This window comes from Scophthalmus maximus, chromosome 7 (genome assembly GCF_022379125.1).
Source record: "Scophthalmus maximus strain ysfricsl-2021 chromosome 7, ASM2237912v1, whole genome shotgun sequence".
In the NCBI taxonomy this organism is placed as follows: Eukaryota; Metazoa; Chordata; class Actinopteri; order Pleuronectiformes; family Scophthalmidae; genus Scophthalmus; species Scophthalmus maximus.
This window is the reverse complement of record NC_061521.1, coordinates 8,020,138-8,042,500: the sequence shown is the minus strand read 5'-3', so window position 1 is coordinate 8,042,500 and position 22,363 is coordinate 8,020,138. Positions and strand designations below refer to the sequence as shown.

Sequence of the window (22,363 nt, the reverse complement as noted above, 5' to 3'; positions counted from 1 at the left end):
GAAAAAACAGTTGAAATCCTACTTGGGTTTCAGGCTGAAATCCACATTTTCCCTGCTGTAGTCAAAGCACTGAGCTCTTGTTCATGTGAAGAATGTGTTTGTGAAAGTGAAACAGTCTTCGGTGTCGGTGTCACAAGTTCAGGCTGGTGAAAGTTGAAGTGCACTACCACTGTCAGCCTCAGTCCATTCAACAGTGACACTGGGCTCTTGATGAACGTGCGCTCACGTGGGACTGTAGTTTGTCAGTTCTCGTTTTGACTTGCTTCTCGCTCTTGTTTTGATTACCGCTCGTGAGTTGACAGTGTCAACATAGGCAGGCGTCTGACATTGTTACTTCTTCACCTGTTTAAATGCGGATGCGGAGGGGCTGGCGGGTGGGGGTGTTGCTTTACTGGGGTTTCAGATTCGTCCTCAGATACATGCAGATGTCAGTGAGTCCCCAAAGTATGCGGGACAAATATTAGTGGAATCGTTTCCTACGTTTCTGAATCGTGGACATACCTGACATTCTTTGCAGTGAGCAACAGGAAGATGTTTTGTGTTGATCTTGATCTTTTGTTTGTAAGGGACGACAAGGGGTCTTGTGATTCCCAGAGTCTTTCCCTGATAAAGTCTGACAGTTGAAGGATGTACGCATAAATGATCTGAATAGTTTGTGACATTTATTCCGTGGCAGATGCTCCACAGTCACGAGTATTTTATTTGCCCTCCACCTTTCTGTTTGTCTTTCACAACACAATCAGCTCCAATATTGATCCATGCTGTTACAGCAGTGTGCAGGGCTTTCCCTACCATTCAGTGCTTCCCACAGAATTAGATCGATCTGCGGCGATAGCCTTGGGGGGGGGGGTACAGTTAGTTCTCATGGGCAACAAAGCCAGTGTGACAGATAAGAGTGCAGTCTCCATGCCTGCTGAGAGCTGCATTACCATCACGCCTAGAGCCGAAACTGTGATGAGGGCTGCCTGCGAGGATGGTAAAAACCTTTAGATGTTTTGATGGCACACTGACACGGGCGGGATTGCCGGTGCAGAGCTAGCAGGAGAGAGCTGCCCACAGTTCTACAGCGAAGTAACTCGGCAAAACACAAAGTTAGAGATCGTATGCGTTATTGTGAGAGTGTAAACAGACTTTGGTTCATTATGTAATCATGGTGCTGCTTCATCACTGTTTTGGTTGCACGATATATTGTCCCAGAAATTCGATTGCGGTAACTTGCGATAAAGAATATTATCGTCATTTTGAGACCATTTTTTGATACTGAGTCATGTGAGCTTGCAGTGTAGGCCTATTGATTGTTGTGCGTGCGAGTCCTACATGATTCGTGGTGCTGCTGAGAGAAATGTAAGCCAAAGTTTAGACTTGTGTTAGGCCTCAGACAAAACAAGCAATTTGAAGACACGGTGCCTTAAGAAAAATACGAAGAAGATTTGTCTGACATTTTATAGACCAAACTAGTAATTTATGAATAATATGACAAAAACACATGAGAACAGAAGCAGCGAGTCTTTGCTTTCTCAGACTTTCTCAATTATGGGTTGTCTTATACTTCTTAAACAATTGTGCGTTCATTCGTTACCTCAGATTTTAGAACAATGCGAGTACCATTGTAACCGAGTTTTCCATCATGGGTTATTTGTTGCCTTGTTATGTGTTGTTGAGTCTGTCTAATGAGTCTTTTAGAGTTATTCAGCCCTAAACTTGTTGGGTTAGTCAAATTTCACCTGCAACAGTCCCAGAAGGCTGTTTTAACGTGTTCTGCTGCCATAGAGGGGAAATAAAAAAGAATGAAGGGTTAGGGAGATAATCTGTCAACAGCCAAGAACTACATCTGTCACAGACGAGGACCTCGAAAAGACTGAAGTCTGTGAACGGTCAGAGGAATTGATCATACGAGAGGAATGGGAGTGAGAGAGGAAACGACTCGCCACAGACGATGAGCTGTCTACAGACGTCCAACAGATGAACACATTTTGGTGAGGATCCAAAACGCTGCCACATGTCAGATGGTTATTGGTTGGTTGAGAATTAAAGTTCGAAACCATTCACTTCAAATGTTGTTTTCATTATTGAGCATATTTGCTTATGATAGTGATGATACCCCCCCCCCCCCCCACCTTACACACACACACACACACACACACACACACACCTCATTTCTCATATAAAGACCCCCAGGAGGGCTGACAATGTGACACCAAGTAAATTACAGTTTCCATTACAATAGGCCCTTATTGTGTTGTAAAGGAACGTCAGGGGTGACTCACCGGCCTCGCAGCATGTCGTGAAATAGCAGTGCATTGAGGCGTTAAAAATCCTGTCCCCTCACATTGTAAATTGGCACGAAAGATGTTTCTATTTGCCAGAAAGATCAGGAAAACCCCCGGACCTTCACCTGAACTGAGGCGTATCACTATTTGTTCTGGTTTAGGAAGTGGTGTTGTCACTGTTGGAGCCAATTGGGTGTTTTTGATAGCCTCATTTAGATATTTTTATAAATTGCATAAAACCTTGCCTCCATTCAAAATGTTTTTAACTGTGGTAGACAAAATAGAATGCGTTTCAGATAGAAAAATCCACGCGTTTGCACCTCACATCCTAACCCTGTCATAACTTGATTTCAGTATACTGTATTTATAGTTTTCCTGTTACACAGCCGGGCTATAGCTGAGATCTCGTCAGGTTTCAGTTCTTGTAAACCTGGGACTGAGGGCAGCATGTGATTGTCAGAAACAACACCCGTAATCCCGAAAGCTAATATGAATCCTTCAAACATTGGTTTTGAAGGAAAATTCAGTGACATAAACAATTGATAATTGATTGGAAGACGGACTGAATGTGTACGTGATGTGTGGGCCCTGAAAAAGATCTGTGAAGGAAGTGTCATGTGACTGCCTGACCCTTGACCTCTCCCCCTTGCCCTGAGCCGGCTGCAGCTAGGTAACAGGTGTGACCTAGAGGTTAAGGAGTATACGCACACACGCACGCACACATACTCTCGTTCAAAGAGGGGTCGGTGTCAATAGTACAGCAATGATACAAAACAATATTAAAAATCTTATAGCTTTCAGATTTATTTTACGTGTGTGAGTGTGTGTGTGTGTGTGAGTGTGTTGCCGTGTGTTCTGCAGGTATAGGAGACTAACGGTGCAGGTCCTCTTTCCACTCGTCTCTACTTTTTTCACCTGACTCGCACTTGTGTGCGTGCGTGCGTGGGTGTTCTGACCCACCCTTGTTGTGGGACAAGTCAAATAACATTGTCTTCTGGAGATCAGTGTTCTTCTTGTTGAAGTCTGCAGTAAGACGCTGTCCATATCTGTTCTGGTGTTCTGCTCCCAGTTCTCCCTAATGTTGCTTTCCACACACTTGTCAGTTGACAGAGACTTCTGGCCTTTTTGAATAAAAGGTTTGTTAAAAATGTGTTATTTTTAAGATTGGTAATAGAAACAAGTTATTAAGTACTGCATAACCCAGCAGCATTTCTTTACAATCTCCAAATTGAGGACTTCAACTCCGCAAAGTTGAATCCCACTTGAGATATCTCAAATGTCACACTCTTTGTCGTGAACAACACCTTTTACACCATCAGGAATTTGGCCATGTAGTTGCCCCCTCAAACTAAATATTCCAGGTTTCAGAAGGTCAGTGGAGCCTGATAAAGTGCTGTTTGGGCTGGGAGCCATGACTAAAAAAAACCTCACCTCTGTCTGCAATCAAGGCAGAGCAGGAGCCCACTAGTCGAACTTTGTTTTGGATCTCCGCTATTGATATAATTTGTTTTGGCAGCCCCAGGTCATGGCTTAAAGCGAGTACATTTCACAGTAACCAGGCAATAACATTGCACCTACCAAAAGTCAGTGTTATGTCACCTGAGTTGTCCAGGTGGGAAGATGTCACAACACATTACATTCATCCACCAGACCTCAGAGCTCAAAAAATATAAGAATATGGAAGTATAAAATGACTTTTTCCACAGCCACAATTCCAATATGTAATAAATATTTTTTTGCCTCTTCGAAAGCCAATTTAATCTTATTCTTAAGTGGCAGTGTATCACATTTTTACTTTGGGTTTGTCAACTGAGCAATTATGCATCAATAGCAAGTGACGACACAAGTGACGTTTTCCGTTGTTGACTTGACTTTAGACGTGTTCACACGGATCATTTAGCAATATGCTGTACTTCCAAAACCTCACAAATAACACTGTCACTTACAGCTGTTTTTTCTAATCTTGTTCAGAATTCAGTAGTTGCTCCATTGTTTTGTGTTTTGCTGGAACACAGACAACATTGTCCATGTATGACAACAGAGTGGCATCCTGTTTCACTCCATTGTGGAATAAAACGAAACACTCGGTTCATCTCGGCTAACTCATCGGTAGACAGCGCAGATGCCTGACAAACTTAATATGAGTTGTGTTCACAAGCAATGGAAGGAACTTTCCACTGACTGCTGTTCTTTTTAACATTACATCATCCAAAACCAAGTGTCAGCTTAATTTTATTTTTACGTCCTGAAGGAGATAACATCACAGACTTTTTATTTTCATCAAAAAGATGACCTTGTGCCAAAGTCAATGCCGAAAATCACGTTCAGACATCACATCCCAGGCTGAACAGTTTCGCTGCCATGTTTCTTTCTGACCTGTATACTGCATGATGATTCGCTGAGTAAATTGATCAGTTAGTGTTTGAAGACAGCACTAGCATTTGACTATTATTTCTTCTGTAAAATTTGAACTTGTAATGCTTCGACAGGGACAATAACTGATTTTCTATCTTTGTTCAACCATGCATTTAAAGAGTAAAATGTGATAAGGGCTGTGCGAAACAAAATGTGAAAATGTTGAGTGATAATTTTGGGGATTTGCTTGTGTAGTAAAGTACGAATTATTACTAGATCCTTTTAGGAGTCAAGATTTTGTATTCAGAAGGGGATTTGCAAATATGAATGCCTCTTATCTTTAGTGCATTGGCTTTGTTTCGCCTTGTTGCCCTGTCGTTTATTCACAGTGTGAAGAGAGCTGATAAATGTTAAACAGTTTGAAATGTTTCTCTTTGACCTTTAGAAGGAATGTTGACTTTGTAAACATTGTCTCGGTATGTCGAGGCTACGACTTTGCAGATAAGCTATTAGCCAAGGTGTTGATCTTGAAAATGCAAGTCTAATGAGCTATTAGCTGAGTTGAGGTTATTATTTAGTCATGGCTCATTTAAAACCCTATGAAATAACAAAAAGGTATGTCAACCTGTATTGTAGATGCCTATGTCCACGTGTGATCAGTTTAGCCTTAAAAAACAATATTAGTTCCTGTTTTTCATTAATAAGTTAGACTTCATTATTCCACTAAGCTTGTGTCCCACAGCTGTTTTGCTGCGATGCATACAAATGAGTGCTGTTAGCCTGGGTGAGGACTCTAATGACTGAACTCTGGCTGCAAGCGGTGTGCTGCTGCTCACCCCCTGACAAACTTTGTCCTTTCACCAAAGAGTGTGATTTAAAAGTGTTTCTCCTCCACACAGAGCAGGCAGAGTTCAGCATATCCAGAACTGACTTAATGGGCCAAAGCTGTTGGACCCAGAGATTTAGTGGTCTCTGTTTGAACTGAGCAGTGGGTGTGGGAAAGACGAAGACTACTACCACCGCCATCACCGTCCTGTGAGGTCCACCATACAAAAAAGGTGAGCCAGGGCCAGTGGCAACATAAGGCCTTTTCATTGTTGACGTCTTCCGGACTCCTCACCTGTCTTTGTGCTTGTAAAAAGCACAAATGTATGTCTAATAGCTGATTGATGCCGGTCTTGCCAGGCATTACATTAGCTGTTTGCTTTAAGTGGTCAGTGGAAAGTCTAATGGAAGATAACCTGGCAGCATATAGGGTGACTGCGTAGTCATTTTTCACGTTGAAGGACCTGATGGTGCACTTCTGTCTTAAACTCCTCTAAGATTTCATCCTGGCTTGGAGACTGTCCACAATCCTGGCTCCAACACCACTTATATGGGTTCAGTTTGAATATATATATGTATGGAGGGAAATCGTGGGTCTTGGCTTTTGGCAAATTCGGCTCACTCGTTTTGTTCAAACTTTTCATAACAGTATTAACGATTTAAGACAAATTTGTGTTCTTTGCGCGCGGTTGTTCACACATTGTTTATACACTCTGGCCACAAGTGGACTCTGTGACCCTGAAACCAAAGGAGATTCCTTCATGGGTCGGTCCAGCTGTGTTGCATTTCAAGCTTCATATGTTGTGTTATTTCTCAGGCTCCAACAAACTAACAGAGCAGTAGACTTGAACTATTCATTGATGTTGTTTCCAACAGCATTCAACATGGGTCACGAAAAAAAAGTAAATTTTTAGAGAGGGTAACAATGGCGTACGTATCAATTGCATCATATTTTTTTGCTAAAGAGTGGTATTCTTAGTTTGATAAGCATCCAAGTCCAACAAATCCGTTGCTTGCGGGAACTACAGTTGGTGACATTAACTAGACATGTCAGTCAGACAGACCTCGGCTGCAAACGTCTGCTCATGAAGGCTGAATTGCTTGTAGCCCTAGAATACAATGCAATATGTTCATGAGCTCGTGGCTTTGCTGTGCAGGCTTGTGAGAATTTGCCATTTAGCTTCATCTGTGCATATGAGCTGCTGTTACGCTCCTGCCCAACAACTTTTCGTCACATTGTCATGACATATCTTAAATCAAAAGCTTTTTCGTCACGCAAAAGAAACAACGTTTGAATTTAGCCATCACAAAGTGGTGGTAGGATATATGGCATCTTACCTGGCAAATATTAGCTAGTCAAGCTAGTCTGTTAGCATGTACCGTCCTCAATAAATTGTGCAGATTGCTAAGTTATTTGTTTTGGTTTGAATAAACACAACATTGTTTCTTCAGCAATAGTCCATATTATGAAGGTTATAGTGCCCCCTGTGTTCACCTGCTGTACTGCAGTTCTACAGTATCACATATGCAACCAGTGAACTGAACTGAATATCGATGAGCAAGGAATTTTAATTACCTAAATCCTTTTGACTGATCTACAGTTAAAGACTGTAACAAGTTCAAGATCATTACTCTTCAGCAAACAGTCCACTTGCTTCATCCCGCTACAGAAAGGACTGGTAACAAAATGACCATACATCAGGCTCCGACCGACGGTACAAACTCAACTTGACAAATTAACTTATAACAAACTTCTTTTGTCACAACATTGTGGTGAACGCATCAAATTAAAGTGTGTAGCCTAATATTTTCATACACCTAAAAAGTCCCAGAGCAACCTCAAAGAATGTATCATGCAATAATTGCTTGTACTTCATTTTCTCCCATCAATGCCATTATCTTTGAGTGGAAGTTGGCTATGAATTGTAAACACTGAGCACTTGATTAATCCCTGCATTCTTTATCACCATGACATGTAGACGTAGTGCCTGAATGAAATATTCTTTCTCAGAGTTTTGCAATCCGAGCTGCTAACAGCTCCCTTAGTCTGAGAACTAACACAGCTTACAGCCTAAGGCTGGAATGGAATATGGCCAGGGACCTAACAACATGCGGTGGGATTTCAAAATCCCTGGATGAATCTGGTTTCCAATTTCATTTAAAAGCAAGATCCCCCTGGGCTCTGTCCCCGCAGTTCTGCATTCATAGTGATTCAAATCTGGATGAGGATGGATATGCGATAAAGCAAATAACTGTGAAATACGAATAAAATTCACTGCCAACAGTCGCTTGCATCCAAGCCCACCCAGCGTGTGTGCACACCTGCACACTTTCCATTTTTCAACACTGTCATCATGTATCTCTGTTACAGGTGAAAAAAATCCCTTGCATCGCCCGTTTCTCAGGTTAGACTTTTGATGAAGGGGAGTGTTGGCACTGTTGTGGCTTAGTGGCTCCTGCTCTAAGGGATTTGCCTTGTCTCACTGTCGTCGAACCAAACGGACTTTAACACTCATGCTACAGCTCCAAATATTACCGGCGACTAGGGAAACGGCGAAACTCTCTTGACAAAATTTGTCCAGGGAGAAGTGATGGTCTCTTGATTACACCTTCATTGTAAAACAATATCAGTGCCTCAGTTGTTTCTTTGGATCAGAGCATTAAAAGTGGTGCCGAAACGAAATAACAAATTGTGTTACATGATCTCTAACACTTAACTGCCTTGATGCATTATTGAACTCCATATATGGAGGGATTATTCTCCCTCGCAGGACCTGTGATCTATCTACACAAGTATTTGTTTGAGTTGGGGCAAGGCCTCTGTGATTGGTTGTGTCTATGGTGGGGTCAAAACAATTCTGCCTTACAGAAATGTGTTGAGAACACAAAGGGATATTTGCTTTCTGCCAGGTTTTGACCTCACTAACTCCCCTGGATTCACCCTGCGTCTCAAAATAACTTGCTACGCGTTGTGGTGAAATCTCTCCCACATACCTTGCGTCTGTTGGACTTGTTTACCATGGTGAAACTGAGCTCTGCGTGGTGTTGGAGATCACAGGCCTGGATGAGGGCTAATTCACAGGCCTCAATACTATCTTGTAGAAGCACCGACCTCGTGTGAGTCTTTGTAGCTGTTTTCAGACATGAGCTCTGGAAAATTGGGCCCGGACATTTTCTGGAGTTTGCCTTTATCACATGAAGAACCGAGCAGGAGATTGTCTGAGTCAGGCACGTTCACACCAGCAGGAACATTTCCAGAACATTTGGCGAGGGTTGGTGCCTGGGTAGTGCCCAGAACTTCTGGGAAAGTTCAGGAAAATTTTCGGACTTCGGTGCATTTCTGAAAGTACCTTATGTTTGTTGGCTATCAAAACAGACAGTGTACCAGTGTAACTGATCCAAAAGATGAAAACTAAAATAGACAGATTTTTGGAGCCTCTGTAGCTTTTCACAGAATTTCCATTAAATACATGGATATATTTTGTGTGGCTGTTAAATCTAAATATGCGATACGTTTCTTAATTTGCATCTCGACAAAGCTCAGTTGAATACAGAGGTCTCATGAATTACAGATGAGATGGATGGAGGCCGGTGGGTGTGGTGCCTCTCTGCAAATCCACACTTAATAACGGCTCTTCCTGACACTGCAAATGTGTAAAACCTTCCTCCGCTATTCTGTGTGCTAAAGTAGGTCAACGTGACTCACTTATTTCTATTCAAATTCAAATGCTCTGCTTCCTATCTCTTGTAAGACCCCGTGTCTTTTTTATGGCAGTTTTATAATCTTATTTTAATTCAATAGTGGACAGGGATGACTTTAATTCTGCTGTGCCTCAGCTTTGGCTGATTCAGGCTACTGGAAACATTGTGCTGAGTCCTGTCTTGAAATGTAATAGCGGACAGAAATATATGCTGCCGGTGAAGACACGCTACTATCTGATCACAGTTTTATTACCATGTCACACGGCATCGCCCACCTTTTTTGGGGGTCTCCCAGTGTGCAGTGTCGATTTCGGACATTTCAGTCCCCAGAACGACTGGCAGACTCAGTGCTCCTGGCTTTCACGCTGCTCTCCTGGTAACATCACTCTATTACCTCAAGTTGACCCGTTTGCTCGTTGATCGCATCTGTGACAGGTTAGGACAGTTGCAAACCTTGGACGAGGGCCTGTAGCTGTTTCCAGACATTGTCCTGAGACTCGATGGAGGTGCTGTATGTGAGAATGCAAATTTGCGCAGATGTTGCTCCGGACCTTCTCCAGAACTTCACAGCGAGGGAGTGGGCATGTTGATGACTGTAAACGAAAAACGCTGCTGTCCGCAGCAGAGTTATCCTCACGTTTCATCAAAATGTTGAATATCGGCTCCAATAATAGATCAACCCCAACTGAAAACAGTTTGAGTGAGACGGAGGCAGCTGCCTGCTCAGGCACAGAGGAAATGTTATATTCTGCCTTCTGCTTGGAAGTGTTGTATTTACAGCTCACAGCAACTTTTTTACAAAATTGTTCACTGCAGTATGCAAAGGTCGTCGCCATGAATGTCTCGCCGAACTGCATTCAAAATGTGGCAGTTAAATAAATCTTAAAAAGAGGATGAAATGATGTTTTCTTCATTCTGTGATTATAAGAAATAAATGGACTTGGACTGAATCGAGCTGCAAAGACTGTTTAACCGGAAGAGCAATCATACCTCGCACTATTTGACAGTCTGCATTCCAAGGCTGTTAAGAGATTATGCAACGTTTGTGGTGAAAATGCTCCGCAGCATTCGCCGCCTCACCACTTGTAAACAAACATCCGCTGCCCGACCTTCCCTGACACAGCGGGACTCTTCTCCGCAAATAATCCCATTGGTGGTGCTCAAATTAAATTTGCAAACTCACCCCATTTTTCAAGCCGCCAAGCTGAGTGGATGGCGCATCTCAAATTACCTTTTCAACTCACAGACCCTCCTTCTAGCCTGTGTCTCGCACACACACGGGCACACACAGTGATCTCATTATCAATATTAGAGCATGCCGTACCTCTGTAACAGTAACCTTGCCCACCCCCAGTTGTGCAAGTAGTTGTTGTTTGTCTGGATAACATGAGGACTGAAATGGCAAGAAAAACAAACACTGAGACCCCGGCCCATACCACAGCTATATCAGGCTGGCAGACAGAGTGGAGGGGGGGGGGCTCCTGGCTGAACGTCTGTAGTGGGAAAGACAAGTGTGACGTGTCTGTCTGAGAACGGTGCAAAAGAATCACTTTGAAAAAACAAGTCCTTAATCAAATGAGAGGAGCAACTCTTGTGGACTTGGTGTCTGAACTAACTACTTGCGTGTCAAACTTCTGTGTGTGTGATTGTGATAGCAGGTGGGTGTCCTGCCCAGATATTGGCATTGTGCCACTAGATTTGGGCCACGGTAGGAGGAGGAGGAGATGGAGGAGGAGGAAGAGGAGGAGGAGGAGTTTGGAGCGCTGTGATCTGGAGGACCATTGACTGACAGGAACAGTGGCTGCGCAGAAACTAGCTAATGAGCATGAGGCTGGCAAATGGGACCGCAGCACAACAACATCCAGTATTCAGTTCAATTTTATTTCCCCTCCCCCTTACTGGGACATTGTATTGTAAGATCAAAGGGAAAATATTATGTTCAAACATGAGGATTGATTTCTCCATTTGATTTTCTCTGGCACTTTTAAAGAACACAAAGGGAGGAGTCTTTTCGGTCGAAATGTGGAAAGGGTTTGTTTTCTGTGCTGAAGAAGGGAAAATATGTAAATGGGGAATACATACGCCTGGGTTGTGTGGATGGGCCTAGGGTTGTGCAATACGCATCGCCTATGTTCATCCTAATTGTTGTTTTGACGATGTGCCAGCTGACATTATGGATATATGTCACAGTGTGTGTGAAGCGAGCATGCCTATAGTTGGCTGTAGAAATGAATGTGCAGTGCAGGTTGCAGTCTATTTAATAACGACGAATGCCAGAGCGCCTCAAGTTTAACGAGAAGTCTCAGTGTCTCTTTACCACGCTGTTGGGGGAATGTGAGGGGTTGGTCACAGAGCTACGGTCTGGATGACGGGCAGGAAAAGATCAAAACAAGCATTTCAGTTGAAAAGGAGAGAAGAAACAGCGGTGGTAGATCAACTACAGCCTCACAATCTACATCGTCAGATTGGATCCCTGGACGTGGATCAACTTCACTGACATGAAGGTGGTTTGGATTTGGAAAGACTACCACCGCACAGAATATTGTTGATGTGTCTTTGTGTACTTTGTAAAGCCTGCGTCGATCTACATACACTTGAATTGTTTAAACAGCTTGTATATAAAACAAAAAAAACAAAGGCTCAATACTCTGTATTCTATACCTGGTGGTCAAAAAATTGCTCTTCCCACGGGTTTGCACTTTGCCTGATTGCCACTTTCCCCATACTCTATGTACCCCCTAATAGGCAAAGATGGAACTACAATCAATATTTTAAACACAAAAAAGTTTTCTGAACATTATTAGAATATGCAGAATATCATCAAAATATCGTTCTCGTCAAAATCCCCCAAAATATAGAGAATTTTTTTTGCTTCAATATCGCACACCCCTAGATGGGCCATGGCAAATGATCCCCCCCTTCATACTCCATATTGTCATATGGCAATTAGGTGGACATCACCCAACCAAAATATATACACACCTGTTTACTCTGGCATGCATTTTTCACCGGTGTGCTAGCACAATCATCTTCCACGTGGGCAAGCGCTGGAGTAGAACACCTGCAGCGACACGTGACGGGGACTCTGCAAAGATCAGAGGAATCTGTCTCTGTGCTTGTTTCTCGTTGCGTCAGAAAAGCAAGCTGGCTCTCCTGGAGTGGAAAGAACCGCAGGAGGAATGTTTGGGAGATGATAATGTTTGCCCTTCTCCTGTTGACATTGTGTAGCAGGTTCAGTGTAAAAAAATATTAAGGGATCAATGATGTTCCAAGTTAAAGAGGCTGCTCTCCTTATTCACGAACATTGTGAACCGCCCCATTTTGGATGAAATTTATTGATCTACTTGATTTTTTACTACTTTAGTTTTGTGTACACCATGTCGTGTTTGTATTCCTGTCAGGACTCAAATAACCTATTAATGTACTCAAGATTACACTGAGAAAAAAAAATTGTGTTGACAAGCTTTGATCAAAACAATCTTAAACTTAGGTGTTTTTTTTCACAACCTAATGGCATCTATCTTTTAGAAATAGATGCCCTTCATAAACAAGGCCAATCTTTTTAAGTAACTGAAGAGAAAATAATTTTTCAGCCTTAGTTATTGCTCACACACACACACACACACACCTGCCCTACATCCACCAACAGTCTAGTTTTAATTAAAAGCTATCTCCGTTGGACACGCCTTTATGAATCCCCTATTTCATATCAGCTAGTGAAGACAAGACATGTTATTCACTTATACTGTGTAAGAAGCACAAACTAGGCTCGGTGTGAAAGCCTAACAGAAAGGAGAACATGCCTATTAATAAGGCGGACTTTCCTCAAAATGTGCTTTAATTAAACAGGGTTATGGAAGTAATGATTAACAATGACTAGAGCAAATGTATGAAACAAACTGAGGCTGACCTCAGTTTTATTCAACACTGTTTACTTTGCTGAATTTTACCCAGGTGACAGCTGATGCCAGTCTTTTTGTTAGAAACAAGCAGCTCTCTACAAAAAAAAACCCTTTTGATTTAGAAGTTTTAACTTTGATCCCATTTGCTGTGTCCACTTGTGTCTTATTTACAGTTCCCATACAGCACGTAGAGACCTCTGGTGGGTGGTTGGCTGTTCACGTGTCAGTCAAACCTTTGTGGGGAATAGAAATTATACACTCACAATTGTCAAGATGCTGTGTGCGTGATGTAAAAAATGTGGGCGCACAAAACTAGTCGCTGACATTTTTAATTGGTGTGAATGCTTCGAGGCATATCTTATTCTACGCCAAATCATTTTCTGCCTGTTTTTTTTGGCCCTCTTTTCCTTCCACATTTTTCAACCTAGACACTCCATTCAAACATTGAAATGTTCTGCTCAATTAGGACATTCGGGCTTGTATTATTGTGAAATATTAAACGTTTTCCGCGGTTTTTGCTCCTTTGTAAAGAATGGAGAGAATGTTCAAAATGTACATATATTCACAACTTTAATGCATTTTCAATTCTTCTCTACTCATTCGTACTTTCAGCTCCATTCAACCCTTAAAGTGTTCCACATCTGTCAGACATTCAAGGTGTCATTCAACTTTCAAATCCCATTAATACGCTTTCAACCCTTCTAACAGTTAAACATTAGTGTGTGTGTGGCGGAATGTTCACAGCTAAAGTGGGGGAGATAAAAGTTAGAGTGGAGAGGAGCTGGAAAATGATCTTAAAAATGTATCTTCAACTCGCTCTCATGCCCACAATTTTCACTGTTTATACACAACTTTTTTACATCAAAACGTAGGGATTGTTGTGCTCTTTCACACATTGTGACTGTGGAAGCAAACAGACTTACACTTCCGGCATTACAGGCCTCCAAGTGAGAGGAGTGCCAACAAACTAGTGCATTCTACCAACATTATAAGCAGGCAGGCAGTGACCGCCTATTAGCTAGTTGTCACCTAATACTCAATAGTCATAATAACAATACGTTTTGAAGGCCTTTCATTATAACGCCATGGCTCCAGTGCCTGTGTCTGACTAAGCCAGCATTATGTCACTAGAAAAAAGCTTCTTCGGTGTGAATGCTGGCTGCTGAAAGGCTGACGCTAAACTGGACTGCTGGGTTGAGTTTGGATGAAGAAGCTGAACGAGTTGGAAAAGTGGGAAATGGGATTAACGTGTAATTAGCAGAACAATGGGGAAAACGTTGAATACTTTGGGAAAGTATGAAGGTTATGAAAAAGTTGCATACAAGCCGAAATGTCTTTGCGTTTTTATTCAGCTGTTCACTGAAAATGAAGAAAGGCACGGTTGGATTTCAGCCCGACTTGAACAGTAGAATGGCCACTTGGCCCAGGTAGAAGTAGATGAAATGCTTCGTCTCGTGCGTCACATAGCTGCCAAAGTTCCTCCCAACAATACAATGCCATGTGGGATTGTACTTCTTGTCAAACTCCTGCAAGAGAGACAATGTTTAGCATAGCAAAGGTATGGAGCAATTAAAAAAAGAAAAGCATTTTAATAAATGTGATGTTTGTGTAGTATTTATCAGACCTTTTTGATGAAAGCAGAGATGTCCATCTCAACGTTGTACTTTTCCATAGCATGCATGGCACAGTCCACTGCCTCCTGCTGCATTTCATCAGTCATGTCCGCATTCTTTATCACTGCCTTCTGGTCTGACATGTTGGCTTTTTAACTGCACGGGAGAAAGAGAAAAAAACCCCCAAATAATTCTAAATCTTCCCCCCACTTAATGAGGGGATGGCAATCTGGCCAAAAGATTTTTCTCACCACCCAGGCTATCCAAAAAGAACAAGTGAGCCAAAAAACAAAACAAGTGAGTGTCTTATGTTAGAAAAAGATTTATGTATTTTTTTTAAATGACAGGCCGGTCTTTGACTTGAAGCAGCAGAAGTTTAGTGTACTTTCGCTTTCACCAAATGTTTCGACAGATCGCTCGTGTTACTGCCCTTTACTTTACCGCGAAACATTTGTTACATTTATGCGAACGAGCATCGTCTCCATCAATAATGATGATGTACAACCAGACTTTCGACCGGTTCACACTCTGCGCCACCGCCACACAGAGCAGGTCTGATCTCTCCTCAGTAGGCCGGTACTCTCTACATTAAAAAAATGATTCTGTTGGTTGTAATGAATGCACGCGCAGTTTTTCTGTGACAAGATTGTCTTGTGTTTGAGTCATTACGGCAGGGGTATTCAATTAAAATTCAAGGAGGTCCAGTTAGAGAAATTTTAGTCAGGCAAAGGTCCGGAACATCGCAATGTCTAACTTGCGTCATGATTCAGTGCCACATTGAAAGTATGCTGGTTGTATGTGCCTAATTATCAACAACTGACTGTCGAATCAAATAAAAGAAAAAAGGCCTGCAATTCAACGACATTTTACAATGTTAATTGTCAGTTTTCATATTGAACTGGAGATATTATAAATAACAAGTACTCTAATAATGTTCTCTTCTCACTTCAATTAAAATAAGGACAAAACATACAGCTTTAAAAGTGTGTGTGTGTGTAGGACCGGTTAGGGTTAAGTTAGGTTTTATAAATCAGAATCATCCACAATCTTTTATACAGGACTGATGAATAAGGTGTATAAGGAAAGTAACATTGAATGACTTCTGCTTGGCATGATTTGTAAAATACTAAAAAATATAGTATTTTGGGGGCGCCCCCCCCAATTCAATGGTAGGGGAAACACTGGAAATGGACTGTGGTCATCTGCTGCTTGTGAAGAAAACAACCTTTTCTGACCTATCCAACCACCCATTGCTTCTTTATTTTAAATGTCATGAGCTACCATCGTCACTAACTGTAGTTCTGATGTTTGCAAACGGTGCAGAGGAAGTGGAGGCAGCACACTTGTGTGCGTCTCTGCCCCGTCCTCCACATCACATCCATGAGCTGATTGGATTGGCTGCATTGAATCCTCCAGACTGCCGACGACCTTTTTTTTTTTTTACTTGCGAACAGTGCCTGCATCTTATTTTCACCCAGAATGCACCATGTTCGAAGTAGAGGGGTTATAGTGTAGTGATTATTTGTTTGATTGTAGTGATTTTTTTTTTAAAACAAATATATTGTTCATTTTGATAGGTTCGGAAAAAGTTGTCGTTTGTTGTTTATTTTAGTGTGCAACAACGACAAACCCTTTCCTCGACAATGCGCATGGCACAAGCGGTGAACCAATGAACAGGCTCATTCTGTGTTGTCGTCCTCAGTCATACCTCAGAAATTGTGATTGTCTTTCCGGGTGGTGGTCTCGGGTGAGGTTTTTGTATTTTCAAATGTGGTCAAGTAACTCAGTGTCTCCCCTTTTGTGTTTGTTATGATTCAAAAGATGGGTTTTCTGAGAGGATTCACTCCTCGAAACATGCGATGAGATCACAGATCATAGGAGTGCGTCAGCCTATGATCCTTTGGTCATTGCATCAATGGGGGATGACATGACATTTGCATGATAATGGAATGTTTTGATTTGATTTTAGTTTTGATTTAACAACTGCAGTAATTGTAATTAACCCCCCCCCACACACACACGCACACACACACACACACACACACACACACACACACACACACACACACACACACACACACACACACACACACACACACACACACACACACACACACACACAGAGTAATCAGACACACAAACTAAAGCAATTCACAGAAAGCCAGCACTTTAATTTTTAAGGTAACTGTAAATGAAAACTGGACATTTCTCCACATTAAAGGTGTTAAAAAAACAAAACATTGCAATTGCGACTTTGTGACATTTCATATTGACTATTATATATTTATTCATCATATTCATTTTGCTGCCTCTTTAGTGATCGTAAAGTGAGACATGGGCGTGAACGAGGGATATCATCTTTGCGATTAGCTTTACAACTACCTATTGTGTGAATTAATTTCTATATTTCTATATAGGCCTGATGTAGTCAGTCATTTGCTGACTACATCAGGCCTCAGGGTTGCAATGAACTGCCCCAGCACAGGCACACAGGCTCCTGTGTGCTTGATCCCAAGCGATGTCTTTTAGTCACCCTATTGAGTTTACATCGCTCCATGTTTTATCTGGCTTGCTGCAAGAGGACACAGTTTTAATGTTCAGCCTGTGTTTTTCCCTCTCAGATGAATTCTGTGTTTTCTTTGCACCGACTGGAGCTTCTAGAGCTCGGTTAGCCTGTCGATCTGTAATTAGTGCCAACCATAAACAACCGGAATACCGCCGAGCATTGCCATGGGTGGCTGCCCTCACCACGACAATCTGGAGTTTCCCCTTTGTCCTCAGATATGTCTGATGCGTAGCCAGCTGTCCGCCCTGTGAGCTGAACAGTGGGACGAGCATGTTTGGAGATGGGAAGAGAAGTTAAAGGGAACATAGATGGAGTCGATGTATAAATACAAGTGAAAGGGGAACATGCCTTGTAAAGACTGTGATAAAAAGAGGGTCACGTTAAGTAACTTGTTTCCAGGAGACATCAGACTCCTTTTCTGTCCTCCTGCAGAATCATATTTAAATATAGACTCAAAAGCCATGTGAATGTGATGCAAGTCCTCTTGGATCAGCATAGATGCTTTTTTTTGCCCTGGCCCCAGATGTACAATGGTGACATCATGGTTAATGTACTGGAGAGCCATTTGTCTAATCGTTTGGCTAGCATACTTATTCTTTGCAAATATCCACTCGTCACTGTCAAGACTGCATTTTCCTGAAAATGCTTGAGTCATGACCTAAACCCTACCCCTTGTTCATGTATTTAGAACTATGTAGACGTCGGAGTTGAGCTAGGGCATCACATATTGGACAAACAACATCTGTAATTCTTCCTTTGCTGCCCCCAAAACCTTTCCTTTTTATCTGGAATGCCCAACTTTCAAGGCAACTGCAAAGGTCATGGTGAACTCTAGATTGTTGTCGTCTTGGGAATAGGGTCTTGGCCTGAAGATATGCTCCATGGACCGTTGTAAACAGTTGGCTGCCCTTCCCGTGGTCTGTGAGCACACTTTGTCTGCACACACCACCAGTCTGAGCTCAGGGCTTCATGCAGACAACAGAAGGTTTTGTAAATGTTAGTAAGGCACTGGTTCTATCCGTTCGATCAGGGAAATTCTGAGTCAGAAAACTCAGTTTATAGTCATGTGATGTCCTTTCCATGAAAAACAAAACTATTTGAAAAAAAAGATATAGTGTAAAAATAATCACAAGGCAATGTTTATATTTTACGTAAAAAATTAATTGTTCATTTTCTTCATTCAAGTTCTATATCTTTGGTTGTATTTTTTTCTTCTTTTTTGTTTATGGTTAAACTGAAATATCAAGCCTCAATTACATTTCTTTGTCATAAAGCTTTGATAACGACATTTTAGGAATCATTGATAGATTGAAATATATATGTATATAATTGCAGATCTATTGGAAATATTGTACTCCCTTATATTGGTATTGCATCGGCCCCCAAAAATTCATGTCGGTTGAAACCTAAATAAGTCACTCTCCGTGTAGTTGCCTTTTAGAGTCAGAAATTCTACATAAAAACGAGTGCCATTTAATTTAAAAGTGCCTAATAGCATCTACCTTAATAAATAGCTTTACAGTATTTATCTGTCGCAAATGGACAGGATCGTAATAATCTAGCTGGCATGTCAGTCTTTGAATCTTTCTCTTATGCTTCAGAGGCTCGTATCATGCTATCGTTAAGGTTAGGGTTGCTTTGTTTCAGATACTGTTGAGCTTGGTATGCTTCCTTCCCTCAGGGATCTTTTAGTTTCTATTAAGGTAAATACAGGATGTTCCAAAATGTACGCGACCAAACGCAACCAAACTCGTGCATGAAGATTTGTGTCGTGTCTGGTGTGAAGCCAGCAGCCATGTGAAACCCATGGGAGAAATGGCCACTGTTTACTGGCTGAATTTTCTCTCTGTCCTTTTCATTCATGATATTTAGGTTATTATTGTCATTGGGATGCATGGTTCTTTAACTCTTTTCTCTTACACCATGCATTTCACACTCTCTGCGTAGACTTGCCCTTTACCAACTCTCTAAGCAAAGGCAAAACCTCTCGTATCGATATAAGACTAAACATGATTTGGGATATTATACAGACACATTGCATAATTTTTAGGGCAAAATTGCAAAGTGTACACGTTCACAAAATGCATGGGTTTTCACCCAAATATGGACACGCACAGAACACTTACAACTCCAAAAGTTCACAGAAACAGACCCTGTTCAAACCCCCCACCCCCTCAACCGTCCTCTGCCCACTGGCAGCTATTATTAGTGTTGGATTATACTTTAAAGCCTGAGTCATGTTTAGCAAGTGGGCCCTCTTAAAACAAAAAATAAAAAGGCTTTCATGGTAAACGGACTCACCACAACTAAACCCTTGGCTCTAATAGTTGTGCTCCACACTAACAATTCCATATATAGCTCCGTTTCTTGCCTCAGCAGACTAGTGTGAGAAGGCCCTGCCTGCGGGGGTGAATTTAGGCTGGGGGAGTGGTTCATGTCTAATTTCTGTTGACTCATGCTTTTTTAATTGAAGAGCATTGGGACGTGACAGTGTTGTGGCGAATGGGTTTGGGATGGTTTGTTAGTCCCTTGGTATTATTTATACACACTGGGTTTTTGGCTGGGTAATGCGAATATTAGTGATTGTGTCACATGAAAAGTGGGAACAGTGTTTTTGTCATCTCATTCTCTGCTTGGTGCCAAAAGAATCCCTTTTAACAGAAACAGATCATGTTTTTTTTCTTTTTAGTCAAGATAACTGAGCAGCTTACTCTGTGGCCACCCCTATACATTCAGCACCATTGTTAACCCTGTCACATACCTCACTTCAGTCCTTTCTCTTGGTGAAGTGATCTCCCGACACGAGATCTGCCAACTGTTGGCCAGTAACTCTCTCTGCTTTTGGGGTCTGGTAGAATAAAAGATGGAGGCTGTGACATTTTTAAATCAAATACCACAATTGGTTTGTTGTGATTTTCTTGTTATTTAGAACATACCGTATGTGGCTTAGGATTATAGTACATCCCTTTGTGCTTCTCTTGGTTAATAGTTGATACCCCGACAAGGTTGGTGTCGGTTCTCAACAAAAATCAATCCATTTCAATTATTCTCTTTTATATGTGACTTTTCAGAAGTAGGAGGCCTCCAGGAGTTGATACTTGATGGTGACGTGAACTGACATCTGCCCTCTCGTCTCTTGGTTCCGTTGTTTACAGGAAAGTTGGCTGCAGCCTTGGGATGCCCTGTGGCTTTGTCTGAATCACACAGTTCCTATCCTGTCAGATGCAACAGGACCCGTAGCCCGAACGGTAAGTTGAGTCAAAATGACCTGTTTATTAAATGCAGTAGAGCTGCACAATTAATCATATTAAGATTGCTTGTTTCATCCCATACCTTTATGCAATATATAACCACGAATATATGACAGCAGCAGTGCTAAACTCAGAGATATAATATAGTTGCCCTAAAGTAAGGGCATTAAAATGTAGATGCTGGAACAAAATGGAGAAGTCAGATTATTAAATTATGTTTGAATTTTTTATTAGCAATGGCAATGTGTCACAGCAGATCTACTTCCACTAGTCCTATATGCTCTAAACTGTGGACAATTTACTAAAATTAACTGAACAAAAATATAAATGCAACGCGCAGCTTCTTATAGATTATAAATAACCATTAATCATGCTGCAAATCACAACTTTGAACTCGACAGCTGCTGAATTTGCAGGGAGATCTCTTACATTAAACCGAGCGCTCTGAATGTATCTGTAAGCTTCTGTATATGAAAAGTGAATAGACAGATTCACACACACTTTTTCTGTTTTGCGGGATTCATCACTCACTTCCCATTTAAGAGCTGGGTCTGAGTCGGGAAGCATAACTGTTGTGGGCCTGTGGCTCCCGTTTAGACATGAGTAATATTGGGCTGCACAAATAAACCGCGGCACCATGGGGCGACATAACAACACAGATTTACAGTAAAGCACCTGCAGCGTCACTAGGACAAGGCAAAGGAAACATCGCTCTGGACTAAGATAGCAACATCTTCAGGCTGGCTCGTCACTGGCAGGCGGGTTTGGACTTGTTCTGTCTTATAGCTGTGACTCTACATAGTAGTTGGCGTAGACAAACAGATATTTATCCCTGTACAGGGAGACTGGAAGGCCACATTGTGTGTTTCAGTTTCTGCCCCTGCTGCCTGGGCTGCTTGTCGGTTTGTTGGTGCTTTGCCCTTGTCCTTGTCCCTCTATATATCTTCCCCCTTCTGTAACCAGCACTTTCATGCTTTTGCACAAGAAGAGCGACTACACAAAGCAGGTCAGAATCGCCAAACTGCTGAACAACCTCCCCCTGTTAACTTTGCTCTCATGGGTTTGTCTCCCACTTAGTGCAGGTCTTTCCAAAACACCGTTGTATTGAAATAAAATCTCCATAGCCCTCAAATGCATCATGTCGTTACAGTACCCAATCCCTCCCCCTTGGTCAAGAACATGTCTTTGTATGTTTTTTTCCCCCTGCATATTCTGCCGTGACATTTGGAGGGTTATATTGCATGTTGAAAGCATTTCATATTATATTTCTCTTGTATTTATCTGACTAATTAACTTAAGGATTACTCTCTCCGAGTTCCTTTCCAGCCAAGGTAAAATAAATTCGGTTGATACAGAGCATTTTTTTTTCTTCCAGTAAACACATCCTCTGTCTCGGGAAAATTTATTTCATCCCTCCTCACTTTGAAGTTATTTCTAAATTGTAGCATCACATCACCAACAAAGCACAGCTGCTATTTCTGGACATTTATGTTCTTTTTTTCCTGTTTTTGTAGTTATTATTACCACCTCTACTTCGATGACCTCGACTGCTCTGTTCTGAGTCCATCTGCATTTAATGCCAGCATGGTCGTAGCTGCTGGGGTTCAGGGTTTAGATTCATGATTAAATATGTTTTTGTCAATAAGTGTTTCAGATCAATAATTTAATAGCGAATGCATTCTGCTGTTTCAACATACAAATGTTTAGGGTTTCAATCCGAGGATTGTGGCATGGTGCACTCTGAGGTCTCGAATGATTCCCAGCGCTAATGAGCACCACAGCAAAAATCCCACAATCGTCTTAAAATTGATTTTAAAAAGGGCCGAGCATAATTGGACCTGACTTTGCCAAGATGTATACACACACATGCTCCCATTGA

The 22,363-nt window shown here is 41.7% G+C and overlaps 2 protein-coding genes across 4 annotated transcripts in view; one reads left to right on the top strand and one right to left on the bottom strand.

The window, feature by feature from the left end:
* Positions 1–22,363, top strand: part of peak1 (pseudopodium-enriched atypical kinase 1) — a 95,814-nt gene that overhangs the window by 3,746 nt on the left and 69,705 nt on the right. Inside the window, exons 2-3 of one of the 3 annotated variants that reach the window (XM_035643459.2) lie at positions 5,525–5,683; positions 20,389–20,481. The gene's annotated coding sequence lies outside the window, so the exon portion shown is untranslated. Of the gene's footprint in view, positions 1–5,524; positions 5,684–16,710; positions 16,849–20,388; positions 20,482–22,363 lie in introns of those variants that run through there. The other 2 variants (XM_035643457.2, XM_035643456.2) reach the window with 2 other exon arrangements.
* LOC118315850 (dynein light chain 2, cytoplasmic-like) lies at positions 14,386–16,524 on the bottom strand. The gene is made up of 3 exons (XM_035643474.1): positions 16,376–16,524; positions 14,679–14,823; positions 14,386–14,580 (listed from the first exon to the last, which is right to left on the bottom strand). The coding sequence occupies exons 2-3, from the start codon at positions 14,808–14,810 to the stop codon at positions 14,443–14,445; spliced, it is 270 nt and encodes an 89-aa protein (XP_035499367.1). The 5' UTR covers positions 14,811–14,823; positions 16,376–16,524; the 3' UTR covers positions 14,386–14,442.